The sequence below is a fragment of the Silene latifolia genome, chromosome 10 (genome assembly GCF_048544455.1).
Source record: "Silene latifolia isolate original U9 population chromosome 10, ASM4854445v1, whole genome shotgun sequence".
Taxonomy (NCBI): domain Eukaryota; kingdom Viridiplantae; phylum Streptophyta; class Magnoliopsida; order Caryophyllales; family Caryophyllaceae; genus Silene; species Silene latifolia.
The window spans coordinates 158,748,047-158,767,739 of record NC_133535.1 but is presented as its reverse complement, the minus strand read 5'-3'; the positions used below and the strand labels follow the sequence as shown (position 1 = coordinate 158,767,739).

Below are 19,693 nucleotides of genomic sequence, written 5' to 3'. Positions count from 1 at the left end.
AAAGCAATCTTGTAAAGGGAATAATCTAGATAACATAAGCCAAACTAAAACATTGCATTTGACTCAAATTAAGACAATTAGAGTGTGTTTAAATTGAGAGATTTGGAGGGAAAAGAAAGAGAGAGAGTAGAAGGATTAAAAATCCCTTATTTGGATAGCAAATGAGGATGGAGGGAAATGGAGATGAAGAGATTTGGAAGGATCCATTCTCCCTCCTCAAAGCCTAAACAAAATCTCTCCACAATGGGCAAGATTTGGAGGGAAATTGTCTCCAAACAACCACACTCTATTCCCCCTACCCACTTTTGCTATCCAAACACACTCGGGAGTAACTATTAAGGGGGTAATATAGCTTAAATGAACTAGAAAATGGAGGAAAGTGATGGAGGTTGGAGATAGAAATGGAGGAAGATAGTGTAATAGTGTATCCATTAAGGGGGTAATAATTACCCATCTCCCCCTCAAGTAATGCATTACCTCTATATGAAGGTAATAATTCCTCCCTCACCACCTCTTTCCACCTTCCACAACCACCACAAATCACCAATCTCCTTCCATTTCTTCTTATTTTAGCCTCTATTACTCCCTTAATAATTACTCTCATTCCAAGCGGGCCCTTAAGGTTTATTTGAAGCGGAGAAGGAAAAGGAGGAAGGGGATGATTGTTTGGTTACAATTTTTCTCCACATTTTTCTAATGGTGAAGGATTATGATTTACCTTGGAGGAAAAATGGATCTCTCCCTCTCCATGTCTCTCTTACCCAGAATGTAATCCAAACAAGAGTCTGTATCCCTCCCGTTCCCTTCAAATACCCTCCTCCAAACAAGTTCTTAATCATCCTTTAAGACGAAAGAATCTGTCTAAACAAAAAAAGCTAATAAAAGCGATTAAAATAGTGATGGATTAAAGAGAGCAAATACAAGCTTAATTAATTTAATTTTTTTTGTTGTAAAGAGAGCTCAAAAAAGTGACTAATAGGTTTGAACTGAGGTCATAAAATCACCTTTCATAACTTTACTAACTAAACTAGCACCTTTTTTTAGGTTAATGAGTTTAGAGGTGTTTTTGGTACTAAAGATTTGTTTCATAATTTTCCAGATCTTTTTTGTTACTAATATCTACATCGATGGTGGAAGTTTTTTGACAACTTGGGAAAGATAATAGACGCACTATTTACGCCCAACCTTTTAACCAAAAAGAGGGAGCTTCAAAACTATCTATATCTACTACTTAAGGATTAGGGTGAAGAAAGTAGATCGGCTACTAGAAAGAAGAAAAGGTCATGTAACAATCACTTTCTTTTTTGATCTCTTTCTTTTTTCAGATTCACGTGACACATACTTGTCATGAATAGCATCAAATTCTTTAAGAGTAAGTATTTGCTTAACACATAGCTAACACTAATACCGATCTTGTTCACCATTCTAACAATTTGTTTACAAGATAACTCATTTAACTAAAGCTCCCAAAACAATGTAACTCAAGTTTACTAACTACATGACCCACTTCAGCACCGAGAATCTTCCTACCTGCACCGGAAAAAGGATTGCCCGTGTGTATAAAGAGCTATAATCATAAGAAACAAAAGAAGTTAAACAATTACATCTTTGTATAATCTTGGTATGTACCTCATGTTCAATGCATCACAACATACATCTTCTCCATCTCCTGAAAACATAGCATACGAACTTAGCACAAGAAAAAAAGGTAAAGACAACTACACAAGCATGAGCAAAACCACTATAAAGCGCGGCAGGATGGGTAGCACTATGTTCATCAATTTGATGGGCACGGCTTCAAACCTTCTAAGTAGCCTTTTCCAGTATATTTTTCGCTACGTACCACCCCTTATTCTTTTTGGTCGTGTGTTACTAACGATTTAAACGCACTAACCCATTTGCTTAATTTCCAATTAATGATGAAATATATTATACTCCCTCCTAGTCGCTCATTTCTTCCTCCTTTCATTTTACACGAAAAATAAGGAAAGAGGTAAGAAAATACGACTAGCATGAACAAGGAAAGAGGGAAAAAATGAGCGAATGGGAGGGAGTACTAGATTTCATTCCCATGCATCACAAACAGTGTTCCGTTTTAAGTGAACTTGTGAAAAATGTTAATTCTTACATGTGAAAGAATGTATATTTGTCATTGTTAAGTAATTTAAGAGTGTAAAATATAATGTAATGGACACTATGAAAAAACTAATTTTAACTACTACTCAATTTATCCAAATAAGAGTCCCCTTAATATTTTAATTAGAAACTTTTAGTGAACCCTAATTTATTTATAAAAAAATATTTATACACATACAGTATCATTTACATCAATTTGTATATCTCCCACAAAACAATATCCTATTTTGTTCTAACATAAAATTATGTGTGGAGTTAACTAAATGAAAAAGAAACAACTAATCATCCGAGATTTTTGAGAGCCAATTCCTCGAGTTTTAGTCCATGAAAGTCTTTTACCGAAAACATCCGAGTGGAATAGAAAAACGCAGTATTAACTATTGACTTATAATAACAAAGTTATCATATTCCGCTACATAGGAAAATTTCTAAATTTCTCTAATGAATAGGTGACTTACGATTTTTTGAGAGACATTGTAATAAAAACATCAAAACATGTGAAGCTTCGTAGTTTGTTACAATAAAATTTGATGCTTAGTCCGTTAGAAGTGTTACTCCGACACGTGTCGGCGTGTCCGGCACGAAATTTTTGAAATTTGTGGACACGGGACACTGTCAACGGTGTATCTTGACCAATGTAATGGACACGACACGGCACTAAATGAAAAATAAATAAAAGTCACCTAAAATGCTTCTGTAAAAAGTTCAATGAGTGAAGAGTACATATAAGCAATTTTAAAATAAGAAAAAGTAAAAAGTTTAGTATAATTATTAATGCACGGTGGAGGAAAAACAAAAAGTACAATCTAACTAAGATATCAAAGCCTCTAAGATACACTCATTTAATAATAAAACCCGAAATGAGAATCCTCCAGCGGATTAATTTTATCATTAGATGACTAGTTTAGCGGTCCCCCATCCCCCGAACACAAAGGGGTGGCCAAAGAATGGCCATCCACCAGCTATTCTCATGTGAAGCTATCTTTATGAAGTCACAGCAAAAATCAGAAAGCATTCATGTTTTCTGGTCTACAAACAAGAAATTGCAAACAATAAAACACAAAGGGTAGCCAAAGAATGACGGACCTAATTAGATAGGCGGTTCTCTGGCGGATAAAGTATCACCAATCCACAGTAAAATCTCACCAAAATTGTATTCCCCTTGATATCTTTTAGAATGTGAAACGGCGCGGTAAAATTCACGGGGTAAGTATGCAACGAGGGCCCTTGGCTGTGCACCAAGCTTAAACCTGCTTTGAAGATAAGGTAAAATACTGTCAGATTTATAGGCAATATTTATAGGCAATACTACAGAGTACAAACATAAAAGTTTAACAACAAGTCTTAACTAGAAAACCTAAAAGTCTTAAATATAGTAATGCTGATCTAAGTGATAAAACTTTGGTATAAACTCCATTTTTCGCTGCAACATAGACAAAAGATGTAAAAACGCCATCGTGCACAGCACACAATAATATATCAACAAAAAAAATTGATGATAATTAAAAGCCATCAAAAACAAAGAATGGAAATTAGAGAAATATTATAACTCACTTCAAAAGGAAGCATAAGTGGAGAAATATTACTACTTACCTTGCAACCACAGTAGGATGTACAGTTAAATCAATTAGTACCACTTTTACACGGGGAGAATCATGACCATATGTCTTTCCCAAAGCAGTGATAAGCTGTTAACCAACAAAAATTATAAATTGCATTTACTAAAGAGAACAAAATAAGAAAAAAGAAAAAAAAATTGATAACAAACACCAAATAAAATACACACTAAAAGTACCTCAACAGCATTGAAACCAGCAATTTGTGCACATAGGCTGACAACACATAAGATGTAATTAAAAAAGGATGATAGAAGAAAAACCAAAGAATATTTGAAGTTATACTCACTCAGGGTGGTAGAAGAAATAGATGAGAAGATATTCCCGAAATTGTTTGCCAGTAACCCACTTCACCAACTTTTTCTCAGAAATTCCTTCCCGGATGACAATAGAATTGTAAACAGGATCCTCACGTTCCTGAGAAGTGAGTTCAAATATCAAATTCATAGACAAATGAGTTATTATAATTTACATAAACTAAGCATAATTTACCTGTCCTCTCACATATGCGAAATATGGAAAGTAGTTGGTCTTAAGTAACTGTTTAAAACCTCTAGTTGTAGGGCGAGACAATGAATGAAAATCCTTCAGACTAGAATTTCGAATCAAATAACCTATCCCTTCGTCAGCCCAGAAACGACCCCACTGGTTTTTAACAACCCAGTAGTTTATGCGTAGATGTTCCAGACCAGGGGTACTTGGAACAAACACCCCTGCCCCAATCAATAACATAGAATGGGATATCGGTTCGACCCTATCTCTCTTTCTCTTTTTCTTGTTATCTGCCAGGTGCTTGTACTCTGCAGCTGCCATATCCAGGAGTTCCTTCTATAAGATTCAAGAAAACCACAATTTGCAGACAGCTTAGCTAATTTGTCTTTCAACCAGTAACAAATAGCACCAGTAACACATAAGCAAGTTACACGAATGAGAGAAACTCACGCCTTTGAGAGTAACAAAGCTTTCAAACGTAGAGACAGAAACAAGAAGAACGTCTTTCTGGAGAGCAGCAAGCATGTCTTTCTCCTCATTTTCGACAGGATACCAATCATGGATACGCCTTCTCACCTACCAAAAAAAAAGGAACACATTTCATCAAACGGTTTAAAAATAATATTCCGTAGTATGATGACGGGTGAGACTCAGGGTATTAAATAACTACGTATAACGAAGAATGCTAAATTTAAATTATACACGTGTAAACAAAAAAAAAACATACTGCCTCAGGATTATGTGGAGGAATGGGATCTGTTACGCCAGGTGGCTTTCCTGTGTACGCACGATATTCACCCTCCAAGCACACCCCAGTAACTTTAGTATATTCCAGTGCTGTCGGAGCATGCCCGGTCATTGATTCACGTGGAAGATAACCGTGATCGAGCAAATCTTGAATAGACGCAGGTTCATACAGTTGACCAGCATTAATATGTGCAGTTTCGGATAATCTGCCGGATGCATAGCCCCAACAAACGGCTGTGATAGGAATTAACAAAATTAACAACTAAATGTATTCAACTTAAATCAGTCAGTGGTAATCAACTTAAATCAGTAATGGTAATTTGAAATACGTACGAAAATCGCCTTGGTGTTCGATTGTAGCTGGTACGATTCGACGAGGAACATCTTCCCCGTTGATGTTATCAACGGGGGTACCAATACCGTTCAGCCAATCTACGATAGGAATATACTCTCCCTAAATTTCAAACATTTAAAACAGTTTAATACAGATTTTTTTTTTCAAAATCTAAAGAAATAAATAGAAACGTATCTTACAGGGACATCAATGGTACATGTTTCTCCGTTGAATATGAGTCCGTAGTCCATTCCTAATTTAGAATCAAATCAAAATGATAACAAATGAGAAACAAAATTAGTTACGATACGACATAGCAGGATCAACATCAAGATTCAATAGCCTACGCAGATCCGAATCGACAGGTCCAAATTTTTCGAAATTGAACGCATCGGTGTCGTCGCATTAGGGTTCATATAGAAGAAAATGCAAAACTTAGCATGCTAAATGCAGACTTCCGACACACGACGAATGGAATTGATTGAATTACTACTACACAAAAGGGGGAAAAAGATTAAAGAAACAAGGATCGAAGATTAAGATTATGACGATGATGATTATGATGATGATTATGTCGTCGCATTATGATTATTATGATTATGATGATTAAAAAATTAAAGAAGACTATGAAAACTCACTCAGTTTTGCGGTAGATCGGCTGCTGCGGCTGCAGCTAGTTGAATTTCATTCTTTGAAAAAGGAAAGGAGTATAACGGCGGGCGACTTGAATTTCTTTCTTGGAAGATGATGATGATTTTATTATTAGGGTTTGACGTATTTGGTTGGTTTGGGCTGGGGTTTGGTGGGGGTTGGTCATTGTTGGGTTGGGTTGGGGCATTTCATTATCATATGCTCATTTCTGGGTCAGGTTATTATCCATTCGGTAACTATGATCATTTAGCGGTTTTGAGTTGAATTATTGTCATTATCTAGCGAAAATTATAAGGTTAGTTAATTTTAAATTTTAAATACTTTATACAACTCGTTCATGATATCGATTTATTTTGGTCTTTATCGCCTTGACTATAGTTAATGACCAAATAATGTCGAGGTTACATTTCCATTACTGTTGAGTTATCTTTAAGACTGGGTTGTTCGTGGACGTCACACAAGACCACCATGGGTGCGTGTAGAGGTGTTCAGTGTGGCGGGCTAGCCTAGTCTGGATCTGTGGGTCGAAAGATGGTGGCCCGATCAGCAAATGGCTCAGCCCGGTCATCCCCTAGTGTCGGGCTAGTGCCACGCCTCAACGTAGCCCGTTCCAAACACAACATAAAAAATATATAGAGAGGCCCAACTCAGCCCGACACTAGCCCGCTACCCAGTGGGCCGGTTTAGTGCCAGACAAATTTGGCCAGTTCGGTTCTCATTTAGTGTCGTGCCAGAGCAGCACCCACCCAGCCCAGTCCACCCCTTGGCCCGGCCCAATCCAACCCAACATACACCCGTAAGTGTGTGGGGGTTGTGGCGTGGATGTCACAATGTGGCCACCACCATGGGGTTGGTCGTATACGATACACATGACCGCCATGGGTTGGTCATATACGGTACACGAGACCACCGTGGTCTACTTGTGAGGCACGCACAAAACCAAGATTGTCGTCTCAAACGCACGATATGCCATCGTCTGATGGCGTAGGATGCACGAGGTCCCGAGGTGGTCATGGTGTGGTTGTCAAAGGAGCCCGTACAAGCCTAGAATGAAAGGACTGGTAGGGGGACCGAAACAAGAGTAGAGGAAAAAAAATTCGTCTCTCTCTCAATTTTAGAGGGAGAAATCCTTTCAAATAGTAAGAAAATCTTAGAAAAAATGAAATGGATCTTGATTTTCCTTTTTGGCCAGCAAGTTTAGCTGAGCACCTCGTTTCTTCCAGCTAAGCTAAATCCCGCACACACTTTTACTAGATCCTACACGTTTTGGCTTTGTTTTCCATCAATACCATTCGATACCCCTCCTGGCTCCTCCTCACCATCCCTAACCACCCCCGCACCATCCCTAACACCCATCCCCAGCCACAACGGCCACCCTTCACCGTCGATCACCCCTCGGCTCCGTTGAACCGTCCCTTCCCTAGACTTGTCGTGGATCCAACCTGATCCTTTTCCCCCTTCTGCCTTCATCAACCACCACAAACGCCGTCAACCGTTTGTCGTCGTTGACCCTCTTCACCGTCGACCCTTCGTCGCCGACAACCCAAATACCCAATCCCCTTCTCCTCCCTCCGCCGTCGGTCAATCTCGTTATTGTTGTGGTTTTTTGGGGATTTTTCGATCGATTTTTGATAAATCAACACCCTCTATCACCATCGATCCTCCATCGTCATCGCTGAAGGTGTCAGAGCAGATGGTGTCGGAGAAATGAACGTCGGCGTAGATGGTGGAGCAAATTTGGGATGGTGGTTTTTTCTTCTTCGTGTTTTTGGGCTCTTCTTGCTCTCAGTTTGGGGGGAAAAGTGAGGGGTAGAATTTAGTATAAAGCGGATAAATGTATTGGAAAGAGTAAACTTGTGTTGGATTTAGCAACACCCAAAATATATACTCTTGAATAAAAATTTTCACCCATCACAGTTTGAATACGTGAATTATTGGGCCTCCAAAAGCATACATAATACAGTACTTGGAGAACAAAGAAAAACGAAATACTACAACAGAACATGGGATACGTCTCACGGGTTTGTTTGAATAAAACAATAGGAAACTTAGGAGAGAAAAAAAGCAAATGGAAGGGGAGGGGAAAGGGAGCATTGTATGCCTCCATTTCCGCCCAACCCAACTAACTAGCTTACCAAACAAGGAAAAATTGTAAGTTTCCCTTCAAATCCATTCATCCAAACAAATGGCATGTTTACAAATGACAACAACAAAAATTTGCCCCAGTTCCACGCAGGCAATTAGTCAAATCAACTTTTTATGAGAAGGAGCATCAAAGAAAGCGACGCAATTCACATACGGAAAGGTAACTCAAACAATGTTTAGGCTGACAACATGCAGAGGTGGAGCATCGAAGAAAGACACTGAGCCCGACCATTTATGCAAGATATCTTGGATCCAGCAGCTATCAACAAATGACCTTGAAGTGAAGCTAAAGCCGATATAGCACCTTTCAATTCCTTTGATTAAACCTCAGAAACCTGGCAAACATGGAAAAAATCACGATGTGCCTCACAAGTCACAATGCAACGTTTGCAAAATTCTCATTTCAGGTCATGCAATAAAACTGAATACTCTAGCAAAACTGAATTGTAGCACTGTGAGACGACTGTTCAAACTTAAAGGATAGAGTAGAAAGAAAGATTCAACCTACCAAATTCTGAGGGTTTTCTGATCTTCCAAGAGCGTACAAAAGCACACGCCCTCTTGCTGCCACATCCCCGCCTTGAACATAAGCCATGTCAACAGCTAAAAGTGTTTCATTTTCGTTGGTCATGTTCTGTCAGTATTCACAGAAGACAATCATGTGAGTTAGTAATATAAAGCATAAACTACATCAGAGCCTCAATCCCCATAAGATAGGGTTGTAGGACGAATTAGGCTGCTGAAGAGGAGAAAATGTAGACAACAGAGAAGGAAAATAGGAAAAGAGAGTGCGTAAACAGAAGCACAATCGTCTACATGAATACTATATTTGAATTGATAGAATGTGACTTAGTAAGCCGGTGTAGATCTGGCAAACGGGTCGGGTTCCGATCAGGTCAATTCGGGTGCCAGGTTGTTCGGGTTTGCAAGAATTCGAGACAGGTCGGGTCATTTTCGAGATGGTGTTCATCAAGTTATTTGAGGATAACGGTTAGTACGCAATAACAAACATTCGGGTCGGGTCAATACGGGTTCGGGCCGACCGGTTTTGCCAGGTCTAGTCCGTGTATGTGACTTGATAATAATATAATATCATGCAGCAACGGGGAAAAGTGAGTCCGTTACACATAGGTGAATAGTGAATACTACTTATAACTTAGACTATTGAAGATAAGAATTGGCTTAGCAACCACAACCCACAAGATAACCCCAAATAAACTCATTGAACAACCATACGAACTTACAAGAAGGGTAACCATTCTGACAGTGAGAGCATTTTCCAAACTTTGCATTGGAATAGTAGCTTTTGTTTTCCAGATAGCACTAGATTTCTCTGGCTCTAAGATTCGAATTTCAAATCCGGCTATATTGTAAGCTCCATGTAGCTCATCAGGACAGAGATTGCAATGATCGATCTGATGACCAGATTCTTGATCACCCATAGACAAAAGACTTTGAGTTAAGGGCTTAGCAACCTACATGAAAGAGCAGTAATTAGTATTGGCCGAAAGATGAAAGTATATATATCACATGAGTAACAATATTACAAAAGAAGAGTAGAAATAAAAACTAATTGTTGAAGAACATCAACAAATAACAAACAAGAAACATATATTAGTCATATTCAGTTTCTAAAAAGAACGGCAAAATAGATTGAAGATGTTCATTTTATGATTGTACTACTTCGAGCATTTATGACGACTAGAATTACAAAGTTCCTCTTCAATAAGTAGCAATATCACATCTATGCTTTTGGTTAACAATCTTCAGAAAATGGCTACAAAAGCACATAGGAAGAGAAGAGGTGCAAATATGCTTTTGACAAAGAAAATGCTTTTGGTTAACAACCTCTAGCCTGCAAAGTGCTCATAAAAGCAATCCAGAGGTGCAAAGATGCCATTGACAAAGACAATAACTTACACAGCATCCAAAGTAGACCGGAAATATGGTCAGCCAGGTCAAGTTTGGGTCGGTGCACTGTTATAGGGCCTTTTGGGTTGGGTAAGTTGGCATCGAAATTATAAAGGGTATTATCAGTCATTTTTGGATCAGCTGTTTCAGTTGGATGAATTCGGGTTCGTGACTACTCCAGACTGCAATTTCCTCCGGATCGTGATCATCTAATCTTAAGTCTCACTGGTACAGTAGTGTTTGCTATACTCATTTAACTTATCACGATAAACTATAATCCAATAATATTATTTTGGGTTAATTCACAAGAATAATCCATACTTTTCCTCATCTTCTCAAAATAAACCGAACTCTATTTTAACCTATAATAAACCCAACTTCGAATACCCTCATCTTAAAATACACCAGCTTAATTTTGACCTTCTATATCAAGTCACACATGACCTGTTAATCTGCTATTACCACAATAATCTTTCTCCCGCTTTACTGCCTCCCCCAGAACGACAACCACCACCATCCTACTCACCAACCACCCCCGATGGTGTACTAGTCACAATCTCGTCTCAAATCGCTGTTCTTCGTTAACTTACCAACCCCTCATCACCACCACCATATACGTACTTCCACACCCATTTCTCCACCACACTCCACCGGACATCACCACCACAATTCAACACCATCCTGAAAAGACTGATCATCAAAGTGACTATTTTATTAACCTTAGGCTTATTGAATTTACCAACAGTATGTCCGTTTACCAATTTGAGTTCTAGCCATTTCTGTAAAATGGTTTTCTGTCCATTTTATTAACCTTAGGTTGGATTATTCATGTTAAATAACCCTATTATTTTCTAACTTATTTTAACACTCAGCACATTTGAAAGAGCAATTATGTGAGCTAAACAAAATCAGAAATGACACAACATATCATGACATTTGGATCAGAAATAAGATATAGCAACATAATCTAACTAATCTACTACACGACTTATTGTCAGTGGATAGCCGGATAATTATGCACTTTTTCTGAGAGGCAGGTATTAAGCTATTTTGCAAATAGAAGCACAAACTGATAGAGAATAAAAGGTACATAAATAACTGCAACAAATCAACGAATCAGAACGAAGTAGGTTATGAGGCACTTCTGTGAATGTTACACACAACAATAAAACCGCGCGTTGAATGTTTGTGAGAGACAGAGATAGACACTTACTGAGGACTTGATGACAAATAAACTGAGCAAAAGCCTACTTTGAACGGGCCAATAATTGTCATAATTCAATCCAGCTGGCAGTTGACAACTTGACATATTTTAAGAAAACCCTGTCAAATTATAGTAAAATGGTTATCAGTTTAATAGATTTGTCAGAAACCAATAAGCACAATATGCAACAGTTGAAGATACAACCTGTGAGGTCACATATAATCCATGGTTGCTATTAATGTTGTGAAGGACCGCGAATGCTACAATGGATCCATCACGTAACTGCCAAAAGAATAAAATTTGATCAAATTAGTGAACAGTGCCCAACCTAAGCCAGTCAAATAAAAAATAATCTAGAAAGAGAAAACCCGCAAAACCAGATCACAGCATCAGACAGACTATAAAGGAAAAAAGAAATCATCATAAAGGCATTTAACATTTCCACAAATGTTAGTTTATTGCAGTTGAGGAAGTGGAGAGCCTATTCAGAGAGGAAGGATAGTAGAAGCTAAGTAGATAAGCGTTCTCTGAATTCCATAAACCATGCTGGTCTTAAGTCTTAACCCAGGAAGAAAAAAGCCTTGATAGCCACCAACATTCTTGAAAACGGAAAATTGTGGGAGTGTACTTTGCCCATATACTTCCTCCTGTGTGTGCTTGTCCAGGGGAATACGAAGAAACCTCAAATTCCGCAGCTTAGAACTTGAGTTGTCAACAATTATGAATCCTTAACACCTTTCCCATCATCATTTTTGGTAATTTCCTGAAGCTCAAATACAAAGACTAGGTAACACAGAATACTAGAATAGTTCAATACTTCAATCTGTCGATATTCCAAAAAGGAAAGGGTAATGTGCTGCACAGACAATCTGTGCATTGCCAATTCCGCAACCTGAATTTTCTGTATGTTCTCTTTTCTTCCTTAACCAATGAGATCTTTAGCATTCTTGAGAGATTTGAGAGGTTCTCCTACCATTTTTTTGACAAAGGAATCAACCAGATGGGCCTTCCCCGAGATGAATTTTTCAACAGAAAAAACGCATTTGAAATTAGGCACATCAAATAGTTCAAGGGTGCCAGTGTCATAACAAACAACACAGTAGATATCTCCATGAGGTAGTACATCTGGTGCGTCAATACCCTCACCAACTCCAGATGAAAGCCAGGCCTCAGCGCTGGCCTTCCAGAGTCATGGTTCAGGACCCCTATCATTATAAAGTGTGCACGCAGAAATGGATTGTTTCAAGCCTTCAAATACCGAGGGCACATATAACTCATATTGGAGTCGAAAGTTAAAAACAAACATACATTTCCAAATTTAAGGTTCATTTAACGTCAGTTGGATTCACCAAACAAAAAGTCAATTGGCTAACTATACGGTCAAATACTGTTCCCACATGAATTAGTAGGTCTGGGCACAATTCTAGTGCTAAGAAGCATGGACTAACATGACTAACAGCAAGTCAAGATTTGCCTTTTGTCTCGATGGGGATTCAACCTATAGGGTTGCAATGGTTTACATTTCGCAACTTCATGCACTGAGACAGTAATAGGCAATAAACACAATAACTATTATTTTGTCAATTACTGAACTAAGAGTTCCTACCTATACTGCTTCATGAACATATGTATACAACTATACACCCAAAAACACTAGTCGTTAAGTTTTCTTTTTGATGAAACATATTTTTGCGTAAAAAATACAGATTTCGCCTAAAATAGGCAGCAAGTTGATTATTACCTATATTCATCTACTCTCAGTCACATACCTAAGTAAAAAATTCATTAGCATGAGTGAAAATAAAGCAGGCATGCCGCATGCGTAGAACATTCCTTCTCACTTGTAAGACATAAATTTAGGCATCACATTATATTGATAGTTTCCAAATCTGAGGCTAGTCAGTAGACCTGGCAAAGGGGTCAATCGGGTTGAGTCAATTTCATGCCGAGTCATTTCGGGTTCGGTCATTATCAAGTTATTTTTGGATAAAAATAAGTAAATAACAAGTACTCCCTCCCATTCACTCATTTCTTCCCCCTTCTATTTTGCACAAGAATTAAAGAAATGATTATGAACCACACAAAACCCTCTATACCACTCTACCCCACATGTAATTTAATTTGGACCACACAAAAGTTTCCAAAAAGGGAAAGAGGGAAGAAAATCCGACTAGCATGCATAAGGAAAGAAGGAAGAAATGAGTGAATAGGAGGGAGTATGCAACAATAATGTCGGGTTATATTGGGTCGGGTCAATTCGATTTAGGTCAAGCTCAGGTGTCGGTCGGGTACGTGTCAGGTCATTCGGGTCGGGTAAATTTTTGCAACTTGTAGGTACAAAAGAGAGTTTCGCTTCACATCAAAACTAAAACTACCAATAGGAACTCAGAAATGGCCTTAAAATAAGAGGGTTCTTCAGAGGAATACAGCAAACATAGAATGATATCCTCATACCTCAACAAGAAGCTGCACACTATTTTACCTCCTCTTGAGTAGAACAAAAGGATCAGTAATTGACACAGCTGACACAACTAAATTCTCAGATGCAGAGCGTGATTCTGTGCTGCTAGTAACACGATTCAGCTCCTGGGTCATAAATGAACCATCAAGAACTCGAGCACCATTTGCATAAACTTGGATAACACGAAGCCTGGCCCCCAAAAAATAATGAAACATTATTATGTACATATGGGTAACATAACAAATAGAAATATACGGAGTAACAACCAAGTTGCAAAAAATAATTAGGTAAACGAAGGAACAGCCAAACTAAGAAGTATGACAAACACCAACTGTTTTATTAGAAAAGGTGGGCCTTAAAAACTACCAGGAATGTTCTTTCCCTTGATATACTCCAAAATAAATGACACTTATCTTTGCTAAAATGGTTTTCTGGTGTTAATTAAAGAAATGTCCAGAAAAGGAGGGAGTTTTGAAGAAAGATTAGTGCGACTTGTTAATAAAGCAAGAAAACATATACAACCAAAACTAATAATGGGATTGTACCACTAAATTACATCAAACAATATCCAGATCTTACCATGAGCATATACAAAATCTTTGACATGTTTTATGTCCAAGTCCTTGGATTTATTATGTACGATGAGTCAACACGAGCAGAAGCAGCATTTCCGTAACTAAAACTTTCATCCTCCCCAACAACCAACGTGAATGACAAACACATGTGAATAAACACGAGTCAACGAGAAGAAATTATAAAATAAAATAAATAAATAAACACAAAGTTGAATAAGAAAAAACGGACGATAAATAGCGGAATTTAAAGTAGGACGCCCACAGCCTGAAAAACAATATGTAAACCAATACGACAACAACACTATACTAGTATATCAAAGCATCCTGCCTATGGCGAGATAAGAGGGTTCACATGTATGCAACCTTGCCTTTAAATTGAAAACAGAGGTTACCCGTAACTAAAATGCATTGACTAATTGTAATTTCACAATATAAACGGAAACACTTAAGTGAATAATTTGGCCTATTCCATCAAACACATTGGAATTTGTGAAGGGAACTAATAATCACAAAATGAAAAGATAATAAATAAATTAATCCCACTTCTCAAAATCTGGACAGCATGAATTAAGTAGGCATTCAGAAATTAAAAGGCGGCTCACTAATTTTGAGTCAGCAATAAGAGCCATTAGAAACAGAAATCTGCCATAATAATCATCCTATATAGCACAAAAAACCAGATACATTGGCTTGTACTGAGAGTACGAGACCAGTAGACTAATCAGTGATCATACATGCTAAATGAGAAAAAAGTGATTTGAGTACGGAAGCGATTTAAAATAAAATAACAATAACAATGTTGGATATGGGTCTCGAACCCGTGCCTTCGAAGATGAATGAACGAGACAAGAATTTTAACGATATTAGACTAAAAGTCCGCCTAGACTTCGAATCAGTGGGTTTGTATAAAACTAAAGGCCAATCTAGTTTTAAATGATATTTGGATTGATAACCAGTAGTTGATTAAGCGAAATGCCAATTTAGTACTAATCGAGATTTGAAGGACCTTAGCAAACCGGGTAAAGCAAAATAAATATAATTTGGAGGCAGTCATGACTCAGGTGAAACTGCCCTTGCAGCATACTCTATATCATGAAAAGGACAAAATGTGCAAGAAGGTTTATACATCTCACCTTGCAGGAGACCATGAATTGAATCGTCGTACTCTAAAACAGAAATTTTTGCATCTCGAAGAGCCAAGAAGATAGCGTCTCTTCTTCTAGAACTGTCACCGCCGCCAACTGATAGTACAGCAATAGATTCAATATTACCATGCAACCTGACAAAATTTCCAATCACAACTTACCCTATAAAAACTCCTTAAAAGAGAACGAAATAGCACATCAGACTACAAATTTATAGAAATTATGTATCAGGTGTGGAAAGAAACAATTTAATTGTTTAATCATTGAAAGTGAAAAGGTTCAATGACTTACAACCAAATCTTAAGTGTTGTTCAACATCGTCATTCAATGAAATATGCATACACACAAGATTAGGAACTCAGCATCTGAGCTCCTTCCGGCGTTAGCTGGTTTAGATACAAATTTGGAAACCATTGCTCACATATCCTCAACAGAAACCATTCATGAAATGAGGTCACAACTCTAAACCTACTGGCGACAATTGCCCGATGGAGAAAGATCCACAATAACAATAACATTCAGCTGAATTTCAGTTTAAGAGGGCCAAAGGACGATTCTAGTTCATACCAGTTACACAAACAAAAGGTAAGCTTGACACCATAAAAATAGTTTTGGTTAGCTAAAGTGTTTGGCAATCAACTTTTCAGAGATCTTTAAAATTACTGGAGTGAAGCCAGACCTCTGACTTACTGTTTGCTGCTCGAGGATTTTCTTGCAAATCACTTTTTACTAGTGAAATCAAAAAACAAAGTCTCACTTTTGACAAAACCCCGTGATTTTCGTTGCAAATCACTTTTTACTAGTGAAATGGATTTTTAAAATTCAAAAGTTAGTAAAGCGGACGCGCTATCCAAACTCGCCAGCTCCAGCCTGCAAGACGTTCGCCACTTTAGCAATCAACTTTTCAGAGATCTTTAAAATTACTGGAGTGAAGCCAGACCTCTGACTTACTGTTTGCTGAAATAGCTTTTGACTAAAGAAGTCTAGGCGAAAAAAGTTTTTTGATGAGCTCATTCACCCAGTTGCAGCTTAAAGTTTAAACTCACAGAGCTACAGCATCCCTCGGGTTGAAATTGTATACAAGCTACTGAAACAGAATGAGAATAAATTAGAACTCCCAACTATTCTTCGGTAACTGCTCCATATTAAAATCAGGCAATACTAGATCACCGACATGCAACTATTTTGGAGACTGTAGAGGTCAGAGTTGACAGCATCTCGAGGCGATATCGGTCACATAGGGCAAGAATAGCCCACAACTGAGTTTTCATATTATGCCGCAACCTCAACCTAGAGACAACAGTTCCAAATAACTACATTCTGCAAATTCAGCTTCAGTTTAATAGGTTCAAATTGAGCTTCAACCGATATTTCATACAACTTTAAATTGACCGAGATTAGTATTGAACCACAAACTACCGGCAATAATTGTTCCTCCAATTTTTTTTTTTTTAAAAAAAAAACACTTGAAAACAATTACATTCGGGTAAATTGAACTGGGCTAACCTCAACAGCTCAAAATCATTAGTACATTTTCAACTATCCAAATCAATACCCACAAAAACAGAAGCTTCACCTACAGTCCACAAGACCTAAATCCAAAACACCATAAAAAAAAAATACTCCCTTCTCTGTCCTAATGTCGTAATTAACACTAAATTCCGTCCCAATTTAATCAAAGGTGTAAACTGTAAACAAATGACAGAGGCAAACAGTTGAAGAAAAGCTAAAACGTGACAATTGAGCTTCACTTGAAGTTCAGCATCTCCAAAACAACATATTCAAACCAACACAAAAGCCATATCAAAATGAAAGAAACTTTGTGTTGATTAATCAAAGGTAATTATAATTTGAACAAGCAGACGGACTTACACTACAACAACTAAATTTCCGCAAATTGAGCTCAGCATCTCGAAGTCAACCTACACTGGACTTATCCCTTAATACACAATTAGTAAAATCCCTCTTGATTAATCAAAGCCAAACAAATGACCGGGACAAACGAAATAAGACTAAAACCGCTACAGACCGCAAACTAATCTTCAAATTGAGGTCAACATCTCCAAATCAACACACATTTTCACAACTAGACAAATGATACAGTGTAGTTACTGAAGACGGAAGGTCTTTAATCGAAGGTAAACAAATGATCACGACAATAAACAGGCGGAAATACAATGATCATAAAGGTGGCAACACGGATAGTATAAACTTCAAGGACATTAGCAACGGATACAACAAGGTTAGACACAAACAATGCCGTAAGTGGGACCGGCGCTGGTGGGGACGAGCCAATCATCGGGCTCCACGTCATCGGCAGGGAGTTGAAGAAGCGGAGGGGCAAAATCGGTAATGGAGTGGGTAATGTAGCCGGAAGCGCAGATTCCAATGCCGGTTGGGTATTGCATCATCTTGCACGCTGTGTAACTCATTGTTGGGAATTTCAGGGGTATTTTGGAAATTTTAGGGTTTTGTGAAAGGGGGTTGTCGGGTGGAGTAGCTGTAGTCTGTAGGACTGTAGGACTGACTACTGAAGTACTGAGTACTGACCCGTGACTCGTGAAGTCGTGAGTGACTTTGGCGGTAGAGACGTAGACCGTATACGGTATATCAGTTGTTCTAGCAGACCTACCTAGACTTCGTTCCTGCATTAATGAAATATACTAATATATACTCCCTCTCTAAGTCCCGATCAATTGTTGTCCTTTAGTTTTGGCATAAAGACCAAGAAAAGAGGAGATAGTCGGTTACTAAATGATAAGTGGAACAATTTGACTGTAAATGATCAAATTGCTCATCAAATTTATTCTTAAAATAGAAAGAACAACAATTGAGTGAGACACCTAAAAATGAAAAAAAAGGCAACAAATAACCGGGACAGAGGGAGTACTTCTTAACCTACTTAGTACTTACTAGACCGCATTTCTTATTTTGTTATTTTATCAAACCCTAGTTAAACCTAGTTCCTCTTTTTTTAACACATACTCCGTATATTTTTATTACATCATAATATTATTTTGATAATCTAACACCTTTATAAAATGTGAGAGCACTCATGTTACTATTCATCAATTAATAGTAACTTACACAATGAATAGTAACATCCATGTGGACTGGACATGATGCTTTGTGCGGATTTTGAGACTCCTTTGGGCCTCCTCTTGCTAGACTGTCAACTTAACAAAAAGGCCGAACTCCATACTGTTCTCCTCTCAACTCTCCCGAGGTCCTAAGAGAACTTTATTTTCGGGACTGACTTTTTTTGCAGGGGCGATATATATGTACTTTCCTTTCGAGTTCCGCCTGTCTACTCTCACGGGCCACCAAAAATCAAATGCAAAATGAAGGTACGTATTAATGTCATAGAAATTTGCGTTTGAGATAAGAGTTTTTTATCGTTTTTATGTTCGGTCGTTTGTCATTACTACATTAATTCACCATGGAGCTATGGAACTTTGTTAATAGGTAAGTGGCTATAATGGAAGTATAAACAACATAAAATAAAGGCAGTGGTCTTAAGCAATGTTACTGTTTAGTCTGATTGACTGAAACTAATTTTCTTCAGGGGGACTCGGATAAAGCTTCAAAGAAATACCAAGGATTATTGAGAATCTTCTAGACTTTCGGCCTTTACCTTTGCGAGGTATCTGAACATGAAGTTACTCAACTGATTTAAATTCATAGGCTTGCAATTTTATTCCGTATTGATATGAATCGAATCCATACTAAATCCCCTGAATGGATGATGGCTTGAACCCAACCAAACTAAACCATAACCATATACGTACCGACAATATTCGAATGCGATGTGACTTGTCCGACCTCTATTTGAAATTGTCAGGTAACTCATGAGTTAAATACTTACATCATTACATGCCAAATTTTAGGGAATCATTTACAGCTAACATGACAAAAAGAAAGAAGTTGTCATCAGTTTGAAATGAAATCTACTGGAATCTTGCTCCATAAGAATTCCCTCAAAGAGGATTTATTGAAGATTTTGCACCACCGACAAAAACTGAATAAAGAGGACAGTTGGTTCATCTGTTTTGCATGATAGCTGTAACATATGAACTATAATTGTAATTCAAACTTAATTTCTAATTTTGGATCAATTATACATCACTCAAAGAAAATAACATCGGGTATTAGGACATTTCCACGTCCACCTAAGATTATTGATATTGAATGTCAAATTTTATACTTTTTCAAACCATGATAAAATCTTGGGATTTTGTTTGTTTTTATGGTATTTACTCCAATACAAAATAAGAAA

At 37.7% G+C, this 19,693-nt stretch overlaps 2 protein-coding genes and 1 pseudogene across 2 annotated transcripts in view; all 3 read right to left on the bottom strand.

Annotated features, from left to right (window-relative positions):
- The window catches only part of LOC141606623 (uncharacterized), a 116,933-nt gene that overhangs the window by 14,198 nt on the left and 83,042 nt on the right, over positions 1-19,693 (bottom strand). The gene's annotated exons all lie outside the window — the stretch shown is intronic.
- Positions 1,285-6,098, bottom strand: LOC141606605 (uncharacterized). The gene is made up of 12 exons (XM_074425804.1): positions 5,964-6,098; positions 5,526-5,578; positions 5,325-5,445; positions 4,972-5,225; positions 4,695-4,820; positions 4,245-4,580; positions 4,042-4,169; positions 3,932-3,968; positions 3,730-3,824; positions 3,223-3,386; positions 1,630-1,669; positions 1,285-1,530 (listed from the first exon to the last, which is right to left on the bottom strand). Exons 2-10 carry the CDS (start codon positions 5,574-5,576, stop codon positions 3,227-3,229), a joined length of 1,308 nt encoding a protein of 435 aa, XP_074281905.1. The 5' UTR covers positions 5,577-5,578; positions 5,964-6,098; the 3' UTR covers positions 1,285-1,530; positions 1,630-1,669; positions 3,223-3,226.
- On the bottom strand, positions 7,948-15,551 carry LOC141606604 (cleavage and polyadenylation specificity factor subunit 1-like; annotated as a pseudogene).